Raw genomic sequence first — 27,794 nt, 5'->3', positions numbered from 1 at the left:
ATAGAATAAAGTTTCTCACTATTCAAAATTCACTAACAAGTTTCTAGGGATGGATGAGATACACCTATGGTTAACTGACTGCTAACAAATTCACTTTGATATAAGAAACTTAGGGGGGAGAGCAAAGAAGTTGTTTGAGATAAGTGGGAACAACATGTCCTCCTGAAACCTAGAGAAAACAGGAATTAAGTGGTGATAGTGGAAGATACCAGGTGGAAGCAAGGTTATTCTTGAATTAGACAGGTGAGGCCAGAGCCAGAGACAGCAGTGAGGCTCTAGTATATATAGTTAGAAATAAAGGTCACTTTGATAGATTACAGAATATAGATTAAAATATTGTGGAAAATAAAGTCAATGGGGAAAGTCCTATTGAAATTTCAAGGCAACTGACAAAATTATGTATATTGTCTGGTGGATGAGGTGCAACTACTTTGAAAGGCTGATAACTAGTAAAATTACCTGGCTGAAGTGGAAGAATGGCTGATGGGACATATAATTAAAAACTCTCTAAATTTCAGTTTGTTTGTATACCAAATTCCAAATTAAATCACTAAAGCTAAAAATGGAAAAATAATTACATTATGTGCTATCCTTTTTCTACTCTTTTGGACTTTCTTTGACCCACATTTCACTTTTGTAAGAGTGTGTTTTGCTTTCTCTATTATATTTTTTCAATTTCACATCACAGGATTTCTACAGGAAAAACAAACAAACAAACAAACAAACCACAATGGGAATCCAGTAAAACTTTTTCTCTTTAGTATTGCAAACCCATATAATGTCCTGAAAAGGGCTTTTGGGGATCAACTATTCCAGTGTTTTTAAAATCTTTTAAAGTGTAGAATCTTTTTTTAATCTTTTTCTCAGGGAAATCTTAAACTAAAGCCCAATACTTAACATAAATGCAAGATGTTTTAGAAGCTAAAATGAGTTTCTAACTTATGTACCTTCCCAATTGTTTCCTACAGGAAAGTGATTTTGCACTCTCTGTAAACTGGCTTTATTACTTACTGGTTTTTTAGCATGGATACTGGTGATGTAGAAACACATTAAATAGTAAAAAGAAGAAAGGTTCAGTTTAAAACTTGGCCTAAGATATTCCAGAAAGTAGATCATAGTTTCCAGGAAATATGTCCATTCTTGATAGTTCCTTCCTCCCCCCACCCTAGGAATGTGTTACAACTATCTAATAAAGTGGGTTGTTATAACATGTACTGTCCTTGCTTGTAGAAACATTTTTATTACTGGGGATTGTGTTCCCGACCAAGGACACCACACTAACTAAATTGTAGATATAACTAAAAATATATAGTAAAGTAAAGCTAATATATAACTGTAAGCCTGTATAATAATTTTAAACCATAAAATTGTTCCACGTCTTATAAAATGGACATAAATGTACCATATACATTGATTTTGTAAGATGTTCCAGAGTACTATAAAGTATACATGCAGCACATAAAATAAATTCTACATAAATTAAATCTATTGTTATTATTTATTTAGAAATTGTACTCTGCCTGCATTCAGAAAGGATATGAAGTATCCTACAAAATTAAATGCATATAAAACAAGACAATTAAGCATAAATTAGAACAGGGCAAAAGCAATTCAAAGCAGTGGTGAATGAGACTTTAATATACACTAGTTATAATAAACCCTAAGTACACATATAATTAGCAGTACTTTTGTTTGCTGCCTTTGGTGGTTGTAGAACTTTGGGGAATGATTAGAATGGCTCAGGCCTCTTAAAGACAGTATCAAGGAAGTTTGAGCATCATTTTTATGCAATACATCTTTTTGTATCAAGCTGCAGCAACCAAAGAATAAGGAACTAAAGGTTGCCAGGATTGTGGCATAGGTGTTAATTAGCTATCCTAGAAGTCTGCGAGCTTGTGTAATTTTGGTGCGCTTGCATTTTTCTAATATTCTCAGTTATGTTTGTTATACATATAAATACATAACTTTCTCAATTAAAATATTATTGCAAATAAATTTTATTTCTCAAATAAATCCTAATGGTATTTTTAAGTATATTTTATAAATTATGTTATTACAGTTATCCCAATTTTTCTCCTTTTATCCTCCCTCTGCCAGGCACCCCCCAGCCCTCCGGTATCCCCACCCCTTAGTTCATGTCCATGGGTTGTACATATAAGTTCTCTGAGTTCTCTGTTCCCTATACCATTTTTTGTCTTTCTCCATCTATTTTACACCTACTAATTATGCTTCTTCTTCCCTGTACCTTCCCCCATTCCTTCCCTCCCCCTTCCCACTGAAAACTCGCCAGGTGATGTCCATTTCTCTGATTCTGTTCCTGTTGTAGGTGTTTGCTTAGTTTTTGTTTTCATTGTTTTTCTTTTCTTTTAGGTTCACTTGTTGATAGTTATGAGTTTGATGTCATTTTACTATTCATAGTTTTGATCTTCGTCTTCTTAAATAAGTCCCTTTAATATTTCATGTAATAATGACTTGGTGATGAAGAACTCCTTTAACTTGACCTTATCAGGGAAGCATTTTATCTGCCCTTTTATTCTAAATGATAGCTTTTCTGGATAGAGTCATCTTGGATGCAGGTCCTTGCCTTTCATAACTTCTATTACTTTTTCCAGCCCCTTCTTGCCTGCCGGGTTTCTTTTGAGAAATCAGCTGATAGTCTTATGGGAACTCCTTTGTAGGTAACTGTCTCCTTTTCTCTTGCTGCTTTTAAGATCCTCTCCTTATCTTTCAACTTGGGTAACTTAATGATGATGTGCCTTGGTATGTTCCTGTTTGTGTCCAATTTGTTTGGGACTTTCTGGGCTTCCTAAACTTCCTGGAAGTCTATTTCTTTTGCCAGATTGGGGAAGTTTTCCTTCATTATTTATTCAAATAAGTTTTCAGTTTCTTGCTTGTTCTTCTTCTCCTTCTGGCACCCTTATAATTCAGATATTGGAACATTCCAGGTTGTCCAAGAGGTTCCTAAGTGTTTCTTCACTTTTTTGAATTCTTGTTTCTTCATTCTGTTCCAGTTGGATGCTTATTTATTCCTTTTGTTCCTAATCATTGCTTGAGTTCTGGTTTCCTTCCTGTCACTGTTGGTTCCCTGAATATTTTGCTTTATTTCATTTTGGGTAGCTTTCACTTGTTTTTTCATTTTTTTGATCAAGCTCATTCAGTTCTGCGAGTATTTTGATTACCAGGGCTTTAAATTCCCCATCCGGTAGGTTGGGTATCTCTTCATTGTTTGGTTTTCTTTCTGAAGTTTTGCTGTTCTTTCATTTGGGCCATATTGCTTTGTCTCGGCACACCTGTTAGGTTGTAAGGGGGCATGGCCTTAAGTATTCACCAGGGCAGGGCAGACCTTCTTGCTATACTCCCGTGCTGCCTATGGGGAAGGGGCCAGAGAGGGAACAATGAAACTCGCCTGCTGGGCTCTAGCCTATTTTCCAACAAACTCTTGTATGAGACTGGGAGTTTCTCCCACCTTGGCAACCGCTGTAGTCCCCAGTCAACTCTGAGTCTCAGTTTCCGGTTCAGACACCCCCACCCACATGTCTATCCCCTTGCCAAGGTTTCTCTCAGCCAGCCCCGCCCATGCAGTCTGCCACCTTCCTGCGAGTTCTTACCAGTCTGGTTATTTTGGTTGATTGTTTCTTTAATTCCTTGGTTGTTGAAGTTCCATGAAGTTTGATTTTTCTGGCACTTTTGGTTGTTTATTGGTTTTAGATTGTTTGTTATCCTCCTTTTGGTTGTGGAAGAAAGCAAAGGGTTTCTATCTGTGCCTCCATCTTGGCCAGAACCCCCCAGCGCTTGTCCCTAATGGTATCTTATAGCCAGGAGTTTAATAGTTTGGACTCTTTCTTAGATTGGGAGTCACTTCATGTTGTTTCTCATTATAACTTCACTTTACATTATTGTGCAATATATAGTAAATTGTTTAATCTTTCTGTGGCTTCACCTTTGTGTCCTTTAAATGAAGCCAATAATATTCCACTGACTCAACTCAGATCAGCAGTCTTATTCAGTTGGCCTTAACTGGTATCCCATCTGAGGTAGGTGCCCTTCCTCTGGGTTTTCATAGAACCCTATACAAACCTCTGCTTCTTATTTGCCATATACACTGAGAGTATCATCTTGCATATCTCATTAGACCTCTAAGGACAAGGCACTTAGGACCTAACATACTGTCACAATAAATGGTGGCTGAACTACTTTATAAAATAATATAAAAGCTGAATGGGAAAATAGATTTAAAACATTTATTTCAAAAATGAGAAATATACAATCTCAAAAAATAAGAAATATGCAAATGTTAGCTTACTTTAGTATCATTTGTATATATGCCATGATACTCACTGTCATCACTTTCTATTTTTAGGTATGTAGATAAGTTTTAATATATTCACCCATCAAAAAAATGGACTTAGCAATTCACATGCATTACCAGTAGGTAATGGTAAGAAGGGCTGTCTCATATATTTCCAGAGGGCTGTAGTTTTTCTAACTCACACAACAGAACACTATGTATTAGTAGCAGCCCTGTATTGATCACATGATCTTGAATAACTAGTCTTGTGTTATAAACATAGTTAATTTTGATAAAAATTAAAATGATGAGAGACTTCCGCCAAGATGGAGGCGTAGGTGAGAACACTTTTCGTCCTTGTACAACCAAATCTAAAAACAACAAAGTTTTAACAATAATAAACACAACCAAACCACAGAAAATCTAATAATACGGAGTCTGGAAACAATGGAACACTCAGCTAAACCAGTGAGAGGGGCGAAACCAGCAGCAGAGCCAGTCGGGCAAAAAAGATCCAGGTGGTGCACAGGCAGCCGGGGACACAGATCCCAGGTGTGGGCTAGCTACTGGCAGAACCCAGGGAAGAGGCGCTGCTGGCTGTCTGCAGTCGGTCGTGCATTTGCACGCAGATAAACCAATGAAGAGGCAAGCATTGAGACAGATCTCAAAGGCCTCAGCGACTGGTGCAGGTTGGCAGACTCCCACATTTGCACTCCGATAAGCAGGCGGGGGCAAGTGGTGAGGCGGACTAGGCGAGCAGAGAGGACCGCCATTGCTCCCTCTCTGACCCCGCCCCCACATACAGTATCACAAACCTGTGACCTGGGTGGCTCCGCCCTGGTAAACACCAAGGCACCTCCCCTCATACGTAACAGGCATGAACAGATCAAAACATGGCTCAAGAACAACTCAGAGCCCCAGACCCGATAAATCTAAGCAATGAAGAAATAGCCAAACTTTTAGATGCACAGTTCAAAACACTGGTGATCAGGATGCTCACAGAACTGGTTGATTATAGTCACAAATTAGAGGAACATATGAAGGCTAAACTAATTGAAATGAATGGAAATGCACAGGAAACCAATAGTAATGGAAAGAAAACTGAGACTCAAATCAAAGAGTGGACCAGAAAGAGGAAAAAAAATGACCAAACAGAAAAGGATGAAGAAACAAGAATTCAAAAAAAAAAAATGAGGAGAGGCTTAGGAACCTCTAGGACATCTTTAAACGTTCCAACATCTGAATTATAGGGGTACCTGAAGGTGAAGAGGAACAGCCATGAGTGGAACACTTATTTGAGCAAATAATAAAGGAGAATTTTCCCAGTCTGGCAAAGGAGATAGACTTCCAGGAAATCCAGGAAGCTCAGAGTCCCAAAGAAGTTGGACCCAAGAAGGAACATGCCAAGGCACATCATAATTACATTAGCCAAGATTAAAATCAAAGAGAGAATTCTAGAAGCAGCAAGTGATAAGGGGACAGTCACCTACAAAGGAGTGCCAATCAGACTGTCAGCAGATGTCTCAAAAGAGACCTTACAGGCAAGAAGGGGCTGGAAAGAAGTATTCCAAGTCATGAAAACCAAAGACCTACAACCAAGATTGCTCTATCCAGCAAAGTTTTCATTTAGAATAGAAGGACAGATAAAGTGCTTCTCAGATAAGATCAAATTCAAGGAGTTCATCATCACCAAGCCCTTACTATATGAAATGTTCAAGGGACTTACCTACAAAAAAGAAGATAAAAAAGATGAACAGTGAAAGGACAGCAAACTCACAGTTATTAACAACCACACCTAAAACAAAAGCAAATTAAGAGGACAGCTAGATCAGGAGTGAACCATAGAAATGAAGATCACATGGAGGGTTAGCAACAGGGGAGTGGGAGAAGGAGAAGGGGGGAGAAGGTACAGAAAATAAGTAGCATAGACGGTAGATAGAAAATAGATGGGGGGGAGGGTAAGAGAATAGTAGGGGAAATATAGAATCTAAAGAACTTGAGACACATGTTCATGAACTAAAGGGGGGAGAATGGTGGGAAAGGGGTGTGCAGGGTGGAGGGGAACGGAGGAGGGGAAATAGAACAAATGTAATGGCATAATCAATAAAGAAAAGTTTAAAAAAATAAAATGATGAGTTGTCTAATCAGTTCATTGAAAATACAAATTTACTAAAACAATCACAGCAACCCTAAAGAATGTTACGGTTAAATATAATATATAGAAAGCAGGATTAAACACATAACTGGGTACCATTTAGTATCATTTTCACTAATCCTAACTGTTATAGAGAATTTAATTTAGATATGGCATCCTTTTCACCTTATTTGAAAAACTCTTGACTAATTACCTTAGTGGCAAATTTGTCTTATAGCTGGCACTTGATTTGGAGCTAGGTGTCAATATGACTAATCTGAGGCTCCCCCTTTCTTGTGAGGACTAAGAAGCAACAACTAATCTTTGATGTCCCTTTGACCATCCAAGTTTTATACAAAATAACTTTCTACTAATTACAGGAAAAACCTTAACTTGTTTTATCAATGCCTCTGATCAGATCCACATCCTGAGCTTGAAAAAATGGTCTAATCAGGAAAGAAAATATAATGTCTCAACTTAGACAACAGCAAGAAACTCTAACGGCCATCTTGTTTCCAATCAGAAAATACAAATTTCTCTTAAATGAGATAGACTTCTACCTTTTTTAGAATAGCTATTGTGCTGGATAACTGAATAAAACTGTGTAGTTTGTATACTATATAAGGCTACCATGTCCAACAGAACACGTTTCACAAAGCAGACAGGAAATAGATGATAGATAGATAGATGATTGATAGATAGATATAGATAGTCTAACCATTTTCCTGCAGATGGCAGTCAAGTGCCTATAGTGCTAAAAAAAATGGCATATGAAAACTTTCTGACTAATGAAAGTAAAATATCTTTAGCAAATAGTACCTTTTCCTGATGTGTTCAAAGGTGTCTTATGGGCTGACCCTGCTACTAATTCTTTACAGTTAAATACAATGGCTTGCTTAGCAACTGCCTAGAAGCCTATAAACCATATGCTCAGAACCAATATCCAAAATTACCTATTTTTATTGCATATTACATTTAACCTGAGCACCATATAAAAACAAACCTATAACAAGGGTTTGAAATAAAATGTCTATGGGTATAGGCACATCTATGGGTGCACACTGGTACATTCACTCCCAGGAACATAGCCAAGTAGATACTCCAATAGCTAAACATCCTGGGAAGTAGGCAGGTGTGCATGTATACACACACATATTGATAATAGATATTTGGCTTGATACTCAAACATATAATGGAATAGGTTCTGGATGTTCACTCTGGTGCCAGCCTCTTGCCCAGTTGTACTATCTAACATAATCTGTCTCATTCCCACAGGCAATGAGTTCCCTAAAGTTTGCATGCTCTTATGCCAGTTCAATTCCATAAACCTTTGTAAGGGCTCACTAGTAACAAAGAACTGTGCTAAGTAGATAGAGGAAGCCACTCAATTTTGGAAGGTTGTTTGAAGGAGATGAGATCCGACCCGTGTTTGAAGATTAAGTAGGATTCTGATAGGCAAACATGGCAAATGAGACAAGAGGCAGAGAGCATATTTTAGGTATAGACATGGAAGAGGTAGAAAGAGAGATACTCTGAGAATCCCACACAGATTGGATATGGTTGGAACTTTTAGTGCATTAGGAAAAAAAGGCTGGAGAAGTTAGGTGGGAGCTAAACTGCAGAGAGCTTTTAAATGCCAGGTAAAGAAATGTGTGTTCTATTTCATAAGAAGTGGAGAATCATGGAAGGTTTTTGACAGAGTAACATGAGTACATTTAGAGTTAAGAGAACTCTGTCAATATATAGAATGGGTTAAACAGGAAGACTGTAGAAGAAGTGACATCAGTCTAGGCAAGAGATACTGAGGACTTAAGGGCAATCAGTATGGGAAGAAATGCTGATCAGGATTTGGTTTGTAACTGATTGAGTGTGCATCATGAAGAAGAGGAAAGAATAAAGACAACTTTGAACTTTCTAGCCTAGACATGTTAAAATTATAGAGAAGATGGGAGCAAAAGCAGGCTTAGGTAGTAGCTAGAGGAAGATTATGAGTTTAGTTTTAGAGAATTTTGGTTTGAGGTGTTGCTGACTCTGGAGCTAAAGAAAATGATTAGAAAAAGATGAGAATTTGAGGGTTAAAAAAATAAAAGTATGTATGCTTTGCCATGAAAAGTAGGCAAGGTAGAAAAAGTCTGTTCTCTTCCCCTCTCTCCCATTGAAAGCACTGAAACAAAATCAGTAGAATTAAATAATGGGAGAAAGGTGAATGTGGACAAATATTGTTTGAGGAACTCAGCAGAAAAATACTGATTTAGAAGCTGAAGTGCTGAAAGAGGAAGGAGAAAGAAAAAATATGTAATTTTTAAGGAACATTTTTTTTCTTGATTCTGGGTAATTTTTAAAATAACTTTTCTAACCTCTCCTCCAGCTATTTTCTCTTGTTGACAAAAATCTTCTGCATGGTCTTGGAAGGAGAGGAAATATTGTTAATGTGTTGTGCTCAGGTGGAAAACAAGTGTCTTTTCTTTTAGTGCCCAAGTCCTTACTTGTAAGTCTAGGAATATACTATGATTAGGGGGACTATTAAGAAAGGTTAATAGTTATCTAGTTATTAAGGAGGGGAATGAGAGCATCTTTGGTGTTAAAATAATAATAAAATATATTTTTCCATATCAAAGATTGTATTTTAAAGCTCTTCACACACAATAGGCACTTAATAACTGTTGAATTAACAAGAATAACAAAGCAGTCTTATATACAGAAATATATAATAATATTAAAATCTCTCCAATGACAACATGCTAAGATATACATAAGATAACACAAGATTTGCTCTGAAAATACTGAGGAGAGGTGGAAACTTCCTTAAGAAAACTATTTATACCAGGTAAATTTTGTCTTTTAATTATAAATTAAATAATAAGCCCTTTAAAATAGCTGCAGACAAGGAATTCTGGCCAAGATGGAGATGTACACAGAAACACTTTGCTTCCTCACACAACCAAAAGAAGGATAACAACTAATTTTTTAACAATCATTTTTTAAGGATTTTATTTGTTTATCTTTAGAGGGGAAGGGAAGGAGAGAGAGAGAGAGAGAGAGATATCAATGTATGGTTGCCTCTCGTGTGTCCCCTGCTGGGAACTGGCCTGCAACCCAGGCATGTGCCCTGACTGGGAATCAAACCGAGGTTGTTTGGTTCGCAGGCCTGCACTCAATCCACTGAGCTACACCAGCCAGGAACAACTAATTTAAAAACAAAGAGCAATCAGAACTGCCAGAAAAACATTTGCATGAAAGTCCAACAACTAAGGAGTTAAAGAAATATTCATCCATATGGTAGGAGGGGCAGAGGCAGACTGCATGGGCAATCCCACATTTGCATGCAGACAAGCTCCGGGAAATATCGGGGGGAGCAAGATGGACCACAAAACCCAGGGTTTCTGCATGGGAAACTAAAGACTCAAAACCCCAGGCTGTAAAAAAAATCTGTGGGGATTGTGGTGGCAGGAGAAACTCCTAGCCTCACAGGAGAGTTGGTTGGAGAGACTCACAGGGTCCTAAAACATAGACAAACCCACCCACCTGTGAATCACCACATAAAAGGGCACAAACTGCTTGTGGGAAGTGAGGGAAGTGATGGAAAGTAGGATGAGAGTGAAGCAAGCAACATTGTTCCCCCTTGGACCTCTTCATCACAGACAGCACCAAAATGCAGCAAAGAGGGTTGATCGGCCCTGGGGAATACCTATGGCTCTGCCACTTACACCTAACAGGTGTGCCAAGACAAAAAAAAATGGCCCAAATAAAAGAACAGAGCAAAACTTCAGAAAAAGAACTATGTGACAAAGATATAGACAGCCTGTCTGATGCAGAGCTCAAAACACTAGTAATCAGGATGCTCACAGAATTGATTTAGCTTGGTCCCAAAATGAAGGAAGAAATGAAGGCTACACAAAGTGAAATAAAACAAAATATACAGGAAACAAACAGTGAAGGGAAAGAAATTGGGACTCACAACAGTGGTTTAGAACAAAAGGAAGAAATAAGCACCCAACTGGAACAGAATGAAGAAACAAGAATTCAAAAAAAAAAAAATGAGGAGAAGCTTAGGAAAATCTGGGACAACTTTAAGAGTTCCAATATCCAAATCACGGGAGTGCCAGAAGGAGGAGAGGAAGAGAAAGATATTGAAAACTTATTTGAACAAATAGTGAAGGAAAACTTCCCCAATCTGGAGAAAGAGACTTCCAGAAAGTCCAGGAAGCCCAAAGAGTCCCAAAGAAATTCGACCCAAGGAGGAACACACCAAGACACATCATAATTAAGTTACCCAAGATGAAAGATAAAGAGAGAATCTTAAAAGCAGCAAGGGGAAAGGAGAGAGTTATTTTCAAAGAAGTTCCCATAAAACTAGCAGATGATTTCTCAAAGAAACCTTACAATCAAGAAGGGGCTGGAAGGAAGTATTGGAAGTCATGAAAGGCAATGATCTCCATTCAGGATTACTCTATCCAGCAAAGCTATCTTTTAAAATGGAAGGGCAGATAAAATACTTCCCTATTAAGGTCAAGTTAAAGGAGTTCACCATCACCAAGCCCTTATTATATGAAATGTTAAAGGGACTTACCTAAGAAATAGAAGATCAAAAGTATGAACAGTAAAATGACAACAAACTCACAACTATCAACAACTGAACCTAAGAAACAAAAACAAAAACTAAGCAAATAACTACAACAGGAACAGAGCCACAGAAATGCCAATCACATGGAGGATTATCATTGGGGAGGAGGAGGGGAAGAATAGTGAGGAAAGGTACAGGGAATAAGAAGCAGAATAGGTAAGCACAAAATAGACAAGGGAAGGTTCAGAATAGTATAGGAAATGGAGAAGCCAAAGAACATGAACAACCCATGTACACCTCATGGACATGAACTGTGGCAGGGTGGGGGAGGGGAATGCTGGAGGGTGAGGGGGTGGTCAGGGAGGAGAAGCATAAAAGGGAGACAAAAAATTGAGACAACTGTAATATCATAATTAAAATGTACTTTTAAAAACAAAAATAGCTGCAGACAGTGGAGGAAACAAAGGGAAAATTAGACATAATAATAAGGGAATAAATCAATAAATGAAAGTGTGAACAGAAAACCTGGTAGGTCCCCAGGCCTTTGCTAGTTGGTGTGGAAAGAACCTGGGTAGATTTGAAGTCTGCCATCTCACTTGGAAAACAAAATATCTATACCAGAGACAGGTGCATAACAATATAGGAAAGACATCATTAGGTTACAGTATGTGCAGTACGAAAGGTAATGCTGTAGAATTACAAAAGAGAAACAGTAAGGGATAAATTAGTTAGAGAAGGCTTCCTGATGAGGATAAGATTAACTGAATTTAGATCTGGTAGCAACATACATAAAAACTTGGTAGTAGCAGGGACTCTATTCAACTGATATCAAAGATCTTTGAGAGGAAGGCAGAAGGATTTGGATTTTATTCTGTATAGCAGGGCACTATTTAAGGTTGTTGAGTAGGAGAGTAACATAATGAAAATAGTTTTTGTAAGAATAGATTAGAGGGGGAAAAGATAGGAGGGAGGCAATGTAGGATATTACCTTAGACTGTTGCAAAAATCCAGGTAAGAGGTGATGGTGGCTTGCTTATTGCAAACAATAAGGATCATTCATTCATTTGTCTAACATCTTTTGTTTAATATCTACTCTGTGTCAGGCATTATGCCAATAACTGTAATTTACCTAAAGTAAATTATAGCCAAGTAAATGATATAAGACTGGGTATACAAATAACTGCAATCCCAAGTACAAAATTATAATGGCCACAATAGGAACTCTGAGTTCAAAGGAAGCAACTGATTGGAACCTAATAGGATAGGGTAGTCTTAGGTTCAGAAATGAGTAAAAGGACATTCCAGAATTTTTCTTACTTGAGGTATGCACTGGGAGAAGTGATAAAGAAGGAATTCTAGGCAAGCAAAACAGTATTAACAAAGGAACTGAGGTAAGAAAACTGATTATTTCGAGACCGAAGAATGTGAAGCTTAGGGGATACAGACAGAAATAAAGAATTAGGAGAAGCTAGGGATAGGATGAACAAATGGGTGAGGGTAAGGAGGAAGAGAAATAGGGAAGATAGCATAGAATATTAATAATTTCTAATTTTCTTTCTACTTTGCAATTCACTCTTTTCGCAAACTCTACCTGGATTCTTAGTGCTATTGGAGGGTTTAGGATGCTTTTGTTCCATTCCTGAACTACCCACTTCAGTACACCATCTTTCTTTAATGTGAGAGCATAAGGACCACAGTGAGGCTGAAAGATGCCTTCGTCTGAGAAGGGAATCTATTCCTCCATGCATTTCATACAAGGCCAGTTTTGAGAGGCAGTCTTTGGTATTCATGATAATCTTTCAGTCTTAGTTTGCTGCCTGCTGTTTGGTATACCTTAGGAAGACCTTGTCACGCATGTAAGAAACACTATTGCACATCAAATTCCTTTGTATACTGATACTATTGGAATTTCAGACTGAACCATCAGAGACCTTTCCCAATCAGGCCTGTTATAGCCATAAAATGTGGTAGTCTTTCTAGACTTCCACTTGATTTTTATATAATACCCTAAAGCCTTCTACAATGCTTCCACATTTCCCATGTTCTATGTTCTTAGATTCTTGCCCCAACCCTGTGTGTGGTATTGGTTTTATCCCAATTAAGCAGGTGAGAAAACTAAGGTTAAAGGCCACTTCAAGTAATGATCAGAGCAAGATTCAAACTTAAGGCTCCTGACTCCAAAACCAATCCCTAATACATGACAGGCTAGTTAGTAAAAGATTTTCAAAGCAGCTCTTTAAAGCCCAGAAATAATCTAGGTTCCTCTAAACAAAGGGAGATAATGAGGGCAACCAGACTTTATTTCAGGACTATTTACATTCTTTAAAGCTAACCAAATTCATAAGCTTAAAAAAACCCACAATTTTAAGGTGGTTGTAATGGTTATATTTTTTAGTGTTAAAAAATGCATTTAAATGCTTATAATAATGATTCATCACCTAAGTAATTTGGGACTTCCTAAGATCAGAATTCTCAAAAGGTTCTACAGTTCTTCAGAGTTTAAAAACACACTTGTCTAGTGTTTGGGTCCCAGAACTGAGGTTTAAAAGACTGATTCTATTCCTAGCTGTGCCATTGTGATTTTAGTTAAGTCCTTTAACCCCTCACTTCTTATTTATCCATTTGTAAATAAGTGTCTTTCTCACCATGAAATATCTGGGAAGCGCTTTATAATTCTTGGTGCAGCCCTGGCTGATGTGGCTCAGTGCATTGAGTGCCAACTTGTGAACCAAAGGGTCGCTGGTTCGATTCTCAGTCAGGGCACATGCCTAGGTTGTAAGCCAGGTGCCAAGTAGGGGGTGCTAGAAAGGCAACTACACATTGATGTTTCTCTTCCTCTTTTTCTCCCTCCCTTCCCCTCTCTAAAAATAAATAAATAAAATCTTTAAAACAAATGCAATTCTAGGTGTGAAATCATTTTAAGTCCTTATAAATTCTGCAATGTACTTTGTACAGCTTCAAAATAACTGTGACATCAATATAAAGTGGAATTAGTTCATTAAAAACAAATAAAGTGTATGGAGACAGGGTCAAACACAGTTTTCTGCCTTCCTAGTCCTGTTTTTAATAAGCACAGCACAGTTCTGTGTTCTACTTTAATCTCTGCCACAATGTGGTGCTGCCACAGCAAGTTGGATCATCTTGCATACCACCTCCTGCACGTCATATGTCATTAAGACTGATATCCTTGGGTGGAGATTTTTCTAAGGTAGGAGTCTAGTGAAGGAAGCTAGTTCTGTTTTTCATTTTCCCCCTTTAACAACTGAATTGTGTAGAAGGGAAAATGTTTTAGACTCTTTGGAGTAATACTTCTCTGTCCTATGTCCCTGTTCATAAAATGGAGTTATTAAAATCTGCTTCTACCTGCAGAAGGGATTGCGTGAACTAACTGTGGGAGTTGCACTGTAATATAGTGGGATTTAGAGTCACACACATTCAGGTTGAAAGCCCAGCTCTCTCATTCCCTATCTCTAAGACCTTGGACAAAGACCCCCTACTCACCTCTCCAAATCTCATGCTCCTCATTTATCAAATGAAACTAATAATTTCCACCTTGTAGGGTTGTTTTATGAATTAATGGCATGTAAAGTGTTTATTTCGGTGTCTGATACCTATTCCATTCTTTTTAAAAGGGTATGATGTGAAAGATACTGGTTTCTTTTAAAGAATGTACTATACTTGCTCATTGCCTCTGCTCCCCTTCCCCTTCAAAAGGGTGAGTGCCCCGTGCAAAACAACAAAAACGTGGAAACAAAAAAGGTGGCTGTCATTGCTTCTTAACAATGTATCTTAACATCAGAGTCATGTGTGTCCTTTACTTACTACTGTTCTCTGATTAAAGGGGCATGTTATTAGAGAGACATGCAATTCAATTCAATGGTAGTTTTGAGCACTCAGTATGTGCTTCTCTGACTTCTTTCACAGTAAGTTTTCTCCTTTTGCCATAACATACTGGTAGGGCACAGATATTCATTAATAGTAATTAATTATAGAATTCTATGTTTTTAAAGAAGTTCTTTTCACTTGGAGTTTCTCCTAGGTTTTTCAAGCAGATAAGAGTGGTACTAATTCAATATCTATATAGGTTTTTTTCCTTGACATGGAAAACTACATACTGTAAGTGTCATTAAATTTCAAAGCTCCCACCCTTTTTGGATAAATATTGTTTTGAAGCTGCTATCAAAGAATACTGACACCTATATTTTCCTAGTATTTCCTTGTAATTTGAGGTTGCTTTATAGCATGGCAGACACAATTTCTGATGCATGGATTTATATCTCTGAGAATAAATGGATAGATCAAAGATATTTTGTTTATGCACTGATATTACAACACATTTGCTAGTATAAAGAGATCTGAACTTTGACATCAGGTTTGGCTGCTTTGGCAAGGTCTCCAAGATCCTAAGCCTTTTTATAATGGATAATAAGTATAACTAACTTTCCATTACTAGGTGAAAATAAGACAGACTTAGGTGTTTAATCCATGATGCCAAGTAGCCTTGAGATTTCATGGAAGAGGCTTATGGCAGGGCATGTCTCTTATCCTCTGGGAAAATCTTAGACTCAATAATTTTAAATAACATTTAATTTTCAGGGATAGTCATTTAGATACTGCTGTGATTAAATGTTTGTTTGCTAAGCATACACTTCAGAAAACAGGCAAATGATTATAAATGTCAATACAGAGGCAGCACTGCACTTCTGGGAAGTGTAAAGCAAATTTAGCTTATGTATCAACCGGCAACAGGATCAAGTACTGTCCACAGCTGACACTCAGTAGAAAAAAAGCTGCCACTTAAAACCCACCAATAGAACACGGCAATGCCCTAACTTTTTGATACAAAAGTTACGGCATCAACATCTGAGCTCTCATCACACCTCCACTTATCTGAGTTGTCACTGTGGTGAGATATAAACGAAAGCTGGAAACTCAACAACCAATAGATGATGAGGTGAGGTCACCACAAGCCCAGACAATTAAGAGAAGCTTCCAAGACACACAGAAATATAGCATGACTTGGCCTTGGGCCTCTAGCAAATGAGATTGTATATGCAGGCTATTCTAATTAGCAACTCACAGAAACAGAATACCTTTAACACATTGACTCATATCTAAATCTTAGTTTCAAAGGTATGAAAAAAAATACCTGGCACAAGAAGTGAATAGCGCTGGCCTCAAGAATAGTGTTTTTTAATAAAAACATGGAAGAGATTGCCCCCACACTAATTATTTAGAGCCATGTGTATGTGTAATTAGTTATCACTCTCACCTGCACTACATTCCAGCATGAAGGATTATAAATATGCACCTTGTTTTTCAAGGCCATATTTCAGAAGGTGATATGTACATTTTCTATGATTTGGGAGAGAAAAAAGAAAAAGTAACACATGGACCTCATCATCCTTCCTAGGCTTAATACTAGGAACAGACTCTTGATTTCCAGGGGGACTTTCATGGGCAAAAAGTGTATCTGGAGACATTAAGCATGAAAGCTTCAACTCATTGTAGAAGCTGTTGAATCACTGTACACTCTGTGTGTCTGAACAAGGGTGGGCATCATACTGATAGAATAAATGGTAGCACTAGGGTGGTTGTCAGGCAACTCAGCTCTTGAGGCCAGAGTGCTTTATTATTGGCTATTTTCTCTAAGGAGCCTGGTAACTTGGGTATGTGCATGACCCACTGCATTCCTTGCTCAGGGCAGTATACGATATCTGTTCTCTGGCATGCAGCTTTTTAACTCTGGGATAGAGGAAGGGAAAATAAACAATCAAAGCAGTAGTCAGCCCTTTCTCTCTCCTCAGCGTCTTCTGGTTCTACTACAGTATCTTTTAGAACTCTGTAACAGTTGTTTCAATCAAGGCTTCCAACAACAGAGCAGACACTTCCTTTATGTGATGACTATTGGTGGGGCACTTGGGTAGTCCATCACCTTTGGGCAGGTCTTTCCCAGCTTCCATATGAGGAGAGGAAAAGTGGGAGGAGTGAGGGAGTAGAGGAGGCTCAAAATGGATAATATCTCAGATGCTGTGACTTCCTCTATCTACTTTCCATCTACTCTCAGGACTGCCATCCTAAGGGGTACATACTACTTGGGTTTTGGTGTCACCATGTGGTTTAGCATATTACTCACACTCCAGAACTTGGACTTCTTGCCAGTAGTAGCAGAGCAGTGGTGGCCTCAACAAAGAAGGAAATTGATACTCTTTGTGAGAAAACGAGTTACTGTGAGCAGATGTTGAGGCTGTGGACTGACTATAATGATCTACACCTAATCTTGCTTTTGCTGTAGAAGAAAAGGCCCAAAGCCTCTCTGTAGGTAAAGATACCATTCAATTCAAATACCCTGACAATTATTTTGTCAGAGTGAATACAGAGGCACTTCCCCATCCCTCCCAACTTCACAGATCCCTGCTGTTCCTCTGGGGCAATGAGACCATTCTTAGAAAATCCTGAAGGGGGAGTTCCAGGTCAGGGAGCAAGATAAAAGCCCTTAGCCTTTGTAGAATGCAGGTTGATTCACTGTTGGGGTACCTTACACAGTGACTCATAGTAGGCACCTGATCATCTGAGTCATCACTATTAAGAGTTGTTGGTTATCCAATGCTCATTATGAGCCCTTGATAACTATGCAGACTTTACAGACCCTAAGGAGAATAGGAGAATCTATTTTGAAGCTTACCACTCTCTACTTTACTCCTTCTGTGCATTACTGAGAGCATCTGTGACTTGCTATATACTTATGCACATTCATACTTACTCATTCATACTTGTTTACCCCTGCTAATGTATGTGTTCTCTTTCTACCATTGTAAGTTAGTATTTCTGTGTAGGGATCTAGAATTATATTTTTTAGTCAAGTACTGTGAGGGGCAGTCTCAGCAGAATTAATAGAGCAATTTGTTTAAAAAGCACTTCCCACCCTCAGATGTCCCTAAGAAGACTGAGCTGATTACAAAAAGGATCAGTTCAGGTCAGAACTCTAATGGGAGTTCCCAGAAGATCATATAGCCTAAATTCATATCAGCCACTTGAGATCTAGGGAAAGTTATTGGGGCTAAAGCCTAAAGGTGGAGGTACAGGGGGTGGGATGGAAAAAGAGGAGAAAAAGGAGGTTTGGTAAAAGGTTAAAAAGAAAACAACAACAACAAAAAGAGATAACCCCTGCCGAATGCCTAATTTCTCTTTCAATGTTTGGAAATACCACACAAATAGCTTCTGCATTTGAGTTGTCCCGGTGGCTATAGATCTATTTATTTTGCATTTAATCAAGGGTCAAAGGATTTTTGCTGATGTTTTTACTTAAGGGTTCCAAATAAACTTTCCACCATGATTATCTGAGGTTGGATTGGCATAGAGATGGTTTATTCGGTACTTTTATTATTTTTAGATCATCTTTAAGTCACTCCTTTGGGGGAAAAAAGCAGCATTTGTGTCCTGAAGGATTACTGAAAAGAGTTTAGAAAAGGTGGGTTACTGCCCCCTCATTCCTCACTCTGAGAGAATTTCCCACTGGGAATCTGAACAACACCTGGACTCTGTTTTCCTTGACCTCAAAGAGTTGTTGTGCAAACAACAACTGAAACTGATCAAATAATGGCACAAACAAAGGCAAGATATCAGAGATCTAGCCCTACCTTAAGGCAAGTCAAATTTCAAGAGCTGATAATGACAACTAGTCCGTGATTGGCAGTATAAACTCATGAAATCTGATTGTCCTCATATGGAACACCTAAAACCAAGGCCCTGCTATGAGTTCCATTTCACTGAATTTTGAATCATATTGGTGCCTTACTAAAGTAGGCATGTCAAGCATTAGTTGTGCAGTGGTCTCAGGTCTTCATTTCTGTAAAAATATATACTGCTTCTTTTATAAGCAAAAGAATATCAGATTTTTTGCCTAAGGCAAAATTTGGAAATTTTCAATACAAAAGTTTTACAGATTTATATAATATTGTGTATATACTAGTCATGTTTTTGTATATTTTTCTAAATGGAGAACAGTAAACTTTGAAGAGGAATTATCATTTTATGAGGCATTTCTTCCCTATTCACATCAGGCATAGTAAATAAATATAGTGAATAAGTATTGTAATAACTATGCATGGTACCAGATGGGTACAAGACTTATTGGGGTTATCACATCATAAGGTATATAAGTATATAATCACTACGCTGTACACCTGAACAAATATAATTTTGTATGTCCACTATTACTGAAAAAATACATTTAAAAATAATCTAAAAAGAAACTCTTGCTAGATAATATATTTTGTAGTATTATACTCAGCTCCATGAGTTGTTTCTATGCTTTCCATAGTAGTACATATGCATTAGTAATTATTCATAAACAACAAGCTCAAACTCTTTTAGTTAAGCCAGGCAGCACATGTGCGCATACATGTAAAAAATTCCAAAGGCATGAATGATAGCAAAAAAAACTTCACAGGGAATGTTCTTCCAAAGGTGTCATATAACAACCATATAACAATATGATACCAAAAGCATGATCCATAAAAGTAAAATTTACAAACTGAAGGGAGATGGGATTGGCTGGCATTGGGGGGAGTTGTGGGGGAGAAATGCATACAATTGTAATTGAACAACAATAAAGTAATTTTAAAATAAAGCAAAAAATTAAATTAAATTAAAAGGGCAAAAATAAAAATAAAATAAATAAACTGGACTTCACCAAAATGTAAAACATTTGCTCTGTGAAAATCAGTTATGGGAGAAACTATTTTCCAATCACATGTCCAACAAAGGACTTGTATCTAGAATATTTAAGTGCCCATCAGTAAATCAGTAGATAAAAAACTATGGTACATTTACACAGTGGAATACTACACAGCAGAGAGAAAGAAGGAACTCCCACCCTTTGCAACAGCATGGATGAAACTGGAGAGCATTATGCTGAGTGAAATAAGCCAGCTAGTGAGGGACAAATACCATATGATCTCACCTTTAAGTGGAACCTAGTCAACATAACCATCTTAAACTTATGAAAGATACACAGATAAAATGAGAAGATTCATTTGCTAGGTTTCATTGTATAACTGTACGTTTAGACTTCCCTTCCCTTTGGGACTTCCCAAAATAACTTCTTAAATCCAAGCCCTGGCTGGGTTGGATTTAACAACCCAATTAAAAAATGGGCAAATGGCCCTGGCTGGTGTAGCTCAATGGATTGAGTGCGGGCCTGCAAACCACACAATCGCGGTTCGATTCCCAGTCAAGGCACATGCCTGGGATGCAGGCCAGGTCCCAGCAGGGGACACACGAGAGGCAACCATACATTGATATTTCTCTCCCTCTCTTCTTTTCTTCCCCTCTAAAGATAAATAAGTAAAATCTTTTTTAAAAAAAAGATTAAAAAAAGAGAATGGTCTGCCAAGCAGTATTTCAAAGTGATGAAAAGCAAGGACCTACAACCAACATTACTTTATCCAGCGAAGCTATCATTTAGAATAGAAGGGTAGATGAAGTGCTTCCCAGACAAGGCAAAGGTGAAGGAATTCATCATCACCAACCTATTATTACATGAAATGTTGAAGGGACTTATTTAAGGAAAAAAAGAATAAAACTCTGAACATTAAAATGACAATAAACTCACAACTATCATCAACTGAATCTAAAAAACAAAAACAAACTAAGCAACCTGAACAGGAACAGAATCATAGGTATGGAGATCATTTGGAGGGTTATCAGCTGGTGGGGGGAAGGGGGAGAATGGGGGAAATGGTGCAGGGATTAAAAAGAATAATTGGTACCTGGCTGATGTAGCTCAGTGGATTGAGCATGGGCCTGCGAACCAAAGGATTACGGTTCAATTCCCAGTCAGGGCACATGCCTGGGTTGCAGGCCAGTTCCCAGCAGGGGACCCATGAGAAGCAACCATACATTGATATTTCTCTCCTCTCCTTCTCCTCTTCCCTTCCCCTCTAAAGATAAATAAATAAATTTAAAAAAAGAATAATTGGTAGGAACAAAATAAACAGGGGAATGTTAAGAATAGTATAGGAAATGGAGAAGCGAAGAACTTACATTCATGACCCATGGACAGGAACTAAGGGGAGGATTGCTGGAGGGAAAGGAGTACCAGGTAGAGAGGGGGAAATGGGGAAAAGTGGGACAACAGTAATAGCATAATCAATAAAATATTTTAAAATAAACATTCATCAAGTATCTACAATGGGTAAGTTGTGGCACTCTGTGCATTGCATTCATCAGATGTAACTTGGCTCTGACAAGTATCTGTGACTTACCAAGAGACTTTTATGCTGAGTTTTTCCTTTCTGACCTGCTTAGTTTTGAAATCATTTCTCCTCCTGGTGCGTATCCCTGAAATTTTTAATTTGGTAGAAGGTCACTTTATTTCAACAGATCTGAGCAATATTAATAGTTTTGTCTGTTATGTGTTGCTCTTCCCTTAATGAAAGATGCTAAATTTTAGCGGCTTTATTTGCAGTTCTAGCAAAGAGATGTGGCTTGGGGAACTGATGGAATTCGGTGTCCGTCTCTTAGATGTCATATTGCTGCCCATACTGTACCATGTACAAATATTTCTGTGAAAACACAAACTGGATCATTGAAATGTCTTGTGGTTTTGTGAACTATCTATTCTCTCTCACTTCAAATCCACCCTCACTTTCCAGGAAAGATAGGCAATGTTTATGGTATGAGTAGAAATGCATCTAGGCTTTGGAATCAGACATACTTGGGTTCAAAGTCATCCTCCTTTGTAACTGTGTGTGATCTTAGAGAAGTTTGACCATTTGGAGATTCCAAACCTTATCTACAATATGAAGCTAATATTACTTACTTTGTAGTGCTGTATTAGTACTAATGTACATATACAACATGCCTAGCCAGAAGCCTAGTTATAGTGGTCACTTCAGAAAATATGTGGATATCAGACATGTGTTTGTGAGTACTTTTTATCACATGTATGGAGGGCTGAAAGGAGCAAAAGGGGTTAGCTGTGTTTCCATATTTCTATGTGTATCATTTTTAATGTGTGTATATTGCTATTAGTGAGTTTGTTTCACACTGGACTCTCCCTTCCCATCTCCCCTGCTCTTTACCTTTCTTAAGCAATCCTAGTTTTTTAGGTCATGTTTCTGATTAAAGGACAGTCACCTACCCCTCCCAGATGAAAATTTTGCCTGCTTTTTATATTTGTGTGTGATTCAAGTGTAGCTGTCCCCCAGATCTCAATCAATAATCCTTCTCTTCCAGTTTTAGTCAGTGCTGCCTTCTCCCCAGCAATTTTGAACAGAGATCTTCACACACACTGATTAGAGCACAATCTGAGAGCCAATGAAATGGTGGCTGAGAGATAGATCCAATACCAGTGGTAATTGTATATGCCATTAATAGGAATATGAGAATTTTTGTCACCAAGTCTGTTAGTGTTTGCTGCCACCCCCAGCCTCCCTTCAATGTAGCATACTTATCCTACTCTTCTTTTCTACTCCTCTTCCAAGCCCATCAGCTTGAGTTATAAGACCACTGATCTCCCTCTCTCTCTCTCTCTCTCTCTCTCTTCTCCCTTAGTGCTTTTGTACTTTTCTGATGCCTTCTCCAAAATAGGATATCAAGAGTTAAGCAGCACAAAATCCAGATGGTAACAGTCAGCCTTGCTCTAAGCCCTGGCCAGTGATTGTTAGAATTTAATTACTGTAGTTAGTAGCCATTTAAGAGTTGAGCAACCTTAATCCCTTAAACATTGCCTGGCTACAGAAGGGGATGTAATTTTACCAGGTGTTTGCCTGCAAGGAAAAGTTGGAAAAGGATGTAAATCTGAATGGTGTTTTAACAGAGATATAAATAAAGGTCCAAGAGTAGAAAAGACTAGCAGTAGGTGTCAGGGTAAAGCATCTGATCAAACTGTGGGAAGTGGCTCTTAGGAGGAGGAGGCAATAGTACTGCTCTTGCTCTTTCCTAGAAAGATCCTTGCAGAATACTTTTTGTGCAGTAGTTGCAAAGCCAAATTAATTTTTCATTATTGCTACTAGGAGCCATCCGGGTCAGAGATTTTCTTTTGGGTTCAGGATGGTATTACCCTCTTTTACTACAAGGATGGCTGCCAATTGCACAGTTGATTCTACCATACTTCTTTACCAGCTATGATGCCAGAGAGTTATATTATAGGATGGCAGAAGAGGGGTGAGAAGAGGAAACTAGGCTTTGAAAAAGATATTACTAATTAAAATGATACCAAACAACACAGAAAACAAAATTTAGAGGTACAGTGAAAAAGCGCCTTGCACTGGAAGTCCCGAGGCCAGACCTAGTTTGAAATATAGTGACATTGGGCTCTTCCTTGAGTCACAGCGTTCTTATCTGGAAAAAAGTCATTAGTATTAACTATCTTGTCTGCTCCTCAGGGTTGTCTTCATAGTCAAGTGAGAATCTTCAAGACCTTTATATCTGCCAAAGTACTGTGTAAATGAAACAAGTATTAGTACCTTAATTACTTTAGCATTTAATATTAAAAACAAAACCAAAACTGAACCAAATAGCTGAGATTCATACTACACATCTCCCCCTGCCCCAATCCTATTTCCTTCTGTTAATTGACAATAAGGTATAACTTGAAATGAGACCAGTGAATTAAACCTTACTTTTTTTCATTTCACTGAGGAATAACTGGTCTTCCATGTCCTGTAAAATTCTAAGACAGATTCATTCATCAACCTGCTGAGGAAGTTACCTAATCTCTTCAAGCTTCAGCTCTCCATGTAACATGATTTGATAGACTACTTCTCACATAGTAAATACTCACCAACTGTTAGCAATTATTATTATCATTATTATTACTCCAGGAAGCTTGTCCCTGTTGCCCTTCTTTTACCAACTGGCAAAGTTGTTCAATTTTGTTACCTTGCCAGTAATTTCTGTGAACCAAGGCTCACAACATATTTTCTTCCTTGACAGATTAGTGTCTCCTGCAATCATAGCTCTTCCCTCTCTTTTTCCCCCCAGGTTTGTTGGGCTGTCAAACTACCACGCCTCCTGCCTCCTTATGAGGCAATTTTGCTCAGTCAGGGACAGTCCTCTGCTCAGAGAGAGCAAAGTTATTCACAGCTTTAGAGGTTGAGTGGAAAATTCTTCACCCAACCCACAAGCCAATACCACCCTGAGATGCCCTTACCTGAGACCTTGTTCCCACTCTCACCTACCACCAGTGTGGCAACATGAATAATTTTGCATACACACATACTAGTGAATTAGTGAATTTCATCATCCCATTGCTGAAATTGGGAACCAAGAACCAAGCAGAATCAATGGTTCTAGCATTAGTTTCTGTCTACCAACCTCATGATTCTTGTCAATGTGACTTCATAAGACTGAGAAAAAGTAAAAACAAAAACTCAACATCCTCTCTTTATTATCTAACTACTTCATCCCCAGAGGACCTGTTAATGTATTCTTAGGTCCTGTGCACACCTTCAGACAGCTGTCTGCATGGGGCCAGTTTGACAATAAGGCAATCTCTTCAGCTCCCCAATTACATGCAGTTAGGTGATGTGGCCTTACCACAGCTACATTATTAGAGGCATGTGATGACATGATTGGAAAGAGATAGGTATTTTTAAAGCCCAGTACTCAGAAAGCACTTGGCTGAGTCTTCAACACTTCTCTCTTTGAATGAGTTGTAGCGAAATGAATGACAACTTTGCATACTTGCAGGGTTCCTTTTGGCTTTTGGTTGCAAACATTTAAAAATACCTCTAAAGGCTGAAGTCCACAGATTTAGGAGCTCCAAGACATGGTCCAGCATGTTGTTGCAAAGTATCAAAATATGCAAAAGATACTATTTGACATTTCAGACACGTCTTCAAAGAACTGTAAGTTTTTCCTCCCTGTTTGGGAAATCATTCACAGTACATGGTTTCCTTTAGCTTAAACTAAGGGGAAATTGACAGACATTATTCATCCATGGCTTTTCCTGCTGGGTAAAATAGTGGCCTCTGTGAGAAAGAAATAAGTGAATTGAAGTGATCCCCAAGTTGGATTTGACACCCAGGCTAGATCAAAATTACCATTGTCCTGTAGATGCAAAATGGCTCGTTCAAGGATTCACAGTTCAACACAGCAAAATCAGCATTCAAACCCATGTGAAGGTCTGGGAAGACTCAGCCAAGCTCTTCCCCCTTCCCAGTGGCTGCTAGTTCTAGGGCAATTACCAAGAGCCAGGTTACTGCTTTCTGCATTTTGTCAGCCTGGGTCCAAACTGCCCACCTGCTCCCTAACCCCCAGTTAGTGATTCTTACCCTTCCTAGAAAATTCCAATCGAAAAAGGAAAGGAAAAGAGAATAGAGATAGTTGAGAAGACATGTTTTTAGGCTTTATAGTCCCAGTGGACTAGTTTTAAAGTCACCGATCCTTGATATTTATCTTATCAATGTGCTCATCCCAATGCAAAATGGCATGTGTATACTGAGAGTCATTGCAGTATTGTTTGTAATAGAATACAATTTTAAATCACTGCCCATCAATGGAGGACTGTTTAAATAAGTCACCCTATATCCATACAATGAAATGCTATATAATTATTTTTTAAATGAGACAGCTCAGTATGTACCAATATTGAAAGGCCTTCAATATATATTATGTGTTGAAAGCAAGAAACAAAACATTGTGCATGGGATGCTGGTTTACATGAAGAAGAAATACTGTATGTATGTATATATATGTATATATATGTTTGTGCATGTGTATAAACTATCTTTTGAATAAAATGCAAGAAACTGGTTAAAATTTTTGTCTATTCAGAAGAAAAACACATCATTCTTAAGTTTATTTTATTTTACTAATAGAAAGCAGGGACATAGAGGATCCTCTGTAGTTCTTCCTTAGCACAGGAGGCCATGGGAGGGATTGTAGCTATAGTCCTTGCAGACCTGAGCAATAGATAGATATCATTCCTTAGTGTTAGGATAACCAATAGGATTTGGTTTACCTATCACTTTCCTGGTTTTAGCACTGAAAGTCCTGGAAAAACTGAGACAGTTACCCTAATCTTTATCCTTCTGCTGGAGCCCTTAGCCATCTAGGATTGCTAGTGCCAGGGAGGGAAGCTTCTACTAACAAGATGAATAGAGCTGTGTCACAAGCCCCTGCCTCCAAAATCCACAAGCAATTCATATGTATAGAGTGGCAGGCACATGCTCTATGAGGTATCCTCATCTAACAGACAGAGAAATTGAGACTCAGAGAGGTTAAGTGATTTGCCCAAGGTCACACAGTTAGTAAGTGCTGGAGCCCGTCTGTCTGACTCCTGCCACATCAACAGGACCCTGGGGAATATAAAGCTTTCAGTAAAGCAATGGACCTGGCCTTTCTTAAAGCCTAAAGCACCTAGAGTTACATTTTAACTAAATCAAACGTTGTTGCTCTGAATCAACTTTGGCAGGCCAGCATTAGGAAATGGCTTTCTTCCCATCATCCTTGGCCTCAAAGCAAAGAGAATAGACATTCCAGGTTTTTGAACTAAAAGAGCCATAAGCAGAAAGCTTCCTTCTCCAGTTGTACTCATAGTGGGAGTCTGGTTCTCACTTGAGGAGTGATAAACTACCCATCCCCAACTTGATCCAGCCTCCCTCTCAAGAATACATTGATAATAACGGGTAAGGGTGTGTGTCATAATGTTTGCCTACTATTTGGGTGGGGATGGAATTCAATTTGGCTACCTAATAGGGGTTCCTTTTGCTAGGAAAAGGTAAAAGCATCTCTCAAAGCCTCATCCATCAAAAACCTACTGAGCCACAGAAAAACAGAGAGCAGATATAGTAAAAGCTTCAGAGATTAGAGAGAACAATAGGAAAAGGTCACAGCAGCAGCTCAGCTCCACTTGCCCCTTTTCAATTAAGCACCAAGCAGGTGTTAATTATATATATATAAAATTGGGCTATTTTATGAACTCTTTGAGGTATTTTATGAAGATATTTAATAAATATGGAGCAATGGAAGTGCTTACTTTCACTGTTGACAATTTATACCTGTGGAATTGTAGAACATCAGGGAAAGAGACTACTTCTGCAAGGGTGCAAGAATTTCAGGGAATAATGGATCTGGGGACTGGCTTACCAAAAAATCCAAAAGGAACCTGAAGCACAGCTTTTCAAAGTTCTAGCTTTCTCTGCAGGGGATGCCACAGTTTAGGCAAAGACATTTTGCCTATCCTTGGGACCTGAATTACCTGTTTTGATAAGCCCTGCATTCTTGCATTTGAATAAAGCTAAATGATGTCTGAAGTGATTTAACTTAGCACCACACTCAGTCCCACTACAAAACAGCTAGCGTTGAGTTTAAGAGTGGAAACTGTAGTGCTATTTGGGTTTTAATGTCATATAGAATTGGCAGGAAGGACTAAGACACCTGCCTGCAGCATGTTCTGGTTTAAGAAGCAGCAAGTGGGTCACCCGGCATTTCAGTATGTATAAGGATCATATTACCCTTTGTAATTACTCCTAGCTGTAGCATCACAAATATTGCCACAGGGATGTGGCATGTTGGACTAAGAGGAGTACAGGTGTGTCCCATTTTATGGAGTAGCTGTATGCATGTGAAGATGGTCACAAAGAAAACATGTCCATGTAGAATCCTATTATTGATTTTTCATAATAACATTAGACACGCATTTTTCTTTTTTTAATTACTTTATAGTTGTTCAATTACAGTTGTCTGCATTTTCTCCTCACCACTCCACCCACCCCAGCCTAACCCATCTCCCTCCCTTGCTTCGACCTTTTCCCTTGGTTTTGTCATGTGTCCTTTATAGTAGTTCCTGAAAACCC

General features: G+C 38.3%; 1 protein-coding gene across 1 annotated transcript in view; it reads left to right on the top strand.

Annotated features, from left to right (window-relative positions):
• DGKK (diacylglycerol kinase kappa) overlaps nt 1–27,794 on the top strand; it is a 150,289-nt gene that overhangs the window by 14,659 nt on the left and 107,836 nt on the right. Inside the window, exons 2-3 of the mRNA XM_037158858.2 lie at nt 10,946–10,977; nt 17,465–17,478. Of these exons, the coding sequence (XP_037014753.2) occupies nt 10,946–10,977; nt 17,465–17,478 (46 nt within the window). The remainder of the gene's footprint in view (nt 1–10,945; nt 10,978–17,464; nt 17,479–27,794) is intronic.

The sequence above is a fragment of the Artibeus jamaicensis genome, unplaced genomic scaffold (genome assembly GCF_021234435.1).
Source record: "Artibeus jamaicensis isolate MK-2021 breed Jamaican fruit bat unplaced genomic scaffold, CSHL_Jam_final contig_60, whole genome shotgun sequence".
Classification (NCBI taxonomy): Eukaryota; Metazoa; Chordata; class Mammalia; order Chiroptera; family Phyllostomidae; genus Artibeus; species Artibeus jamaicensis.
The sequence above is the reverse complement of the archived record's forward strand: the minus strand, read 5'-3'. Positions and strand labels throughout refer to the sequence as shown.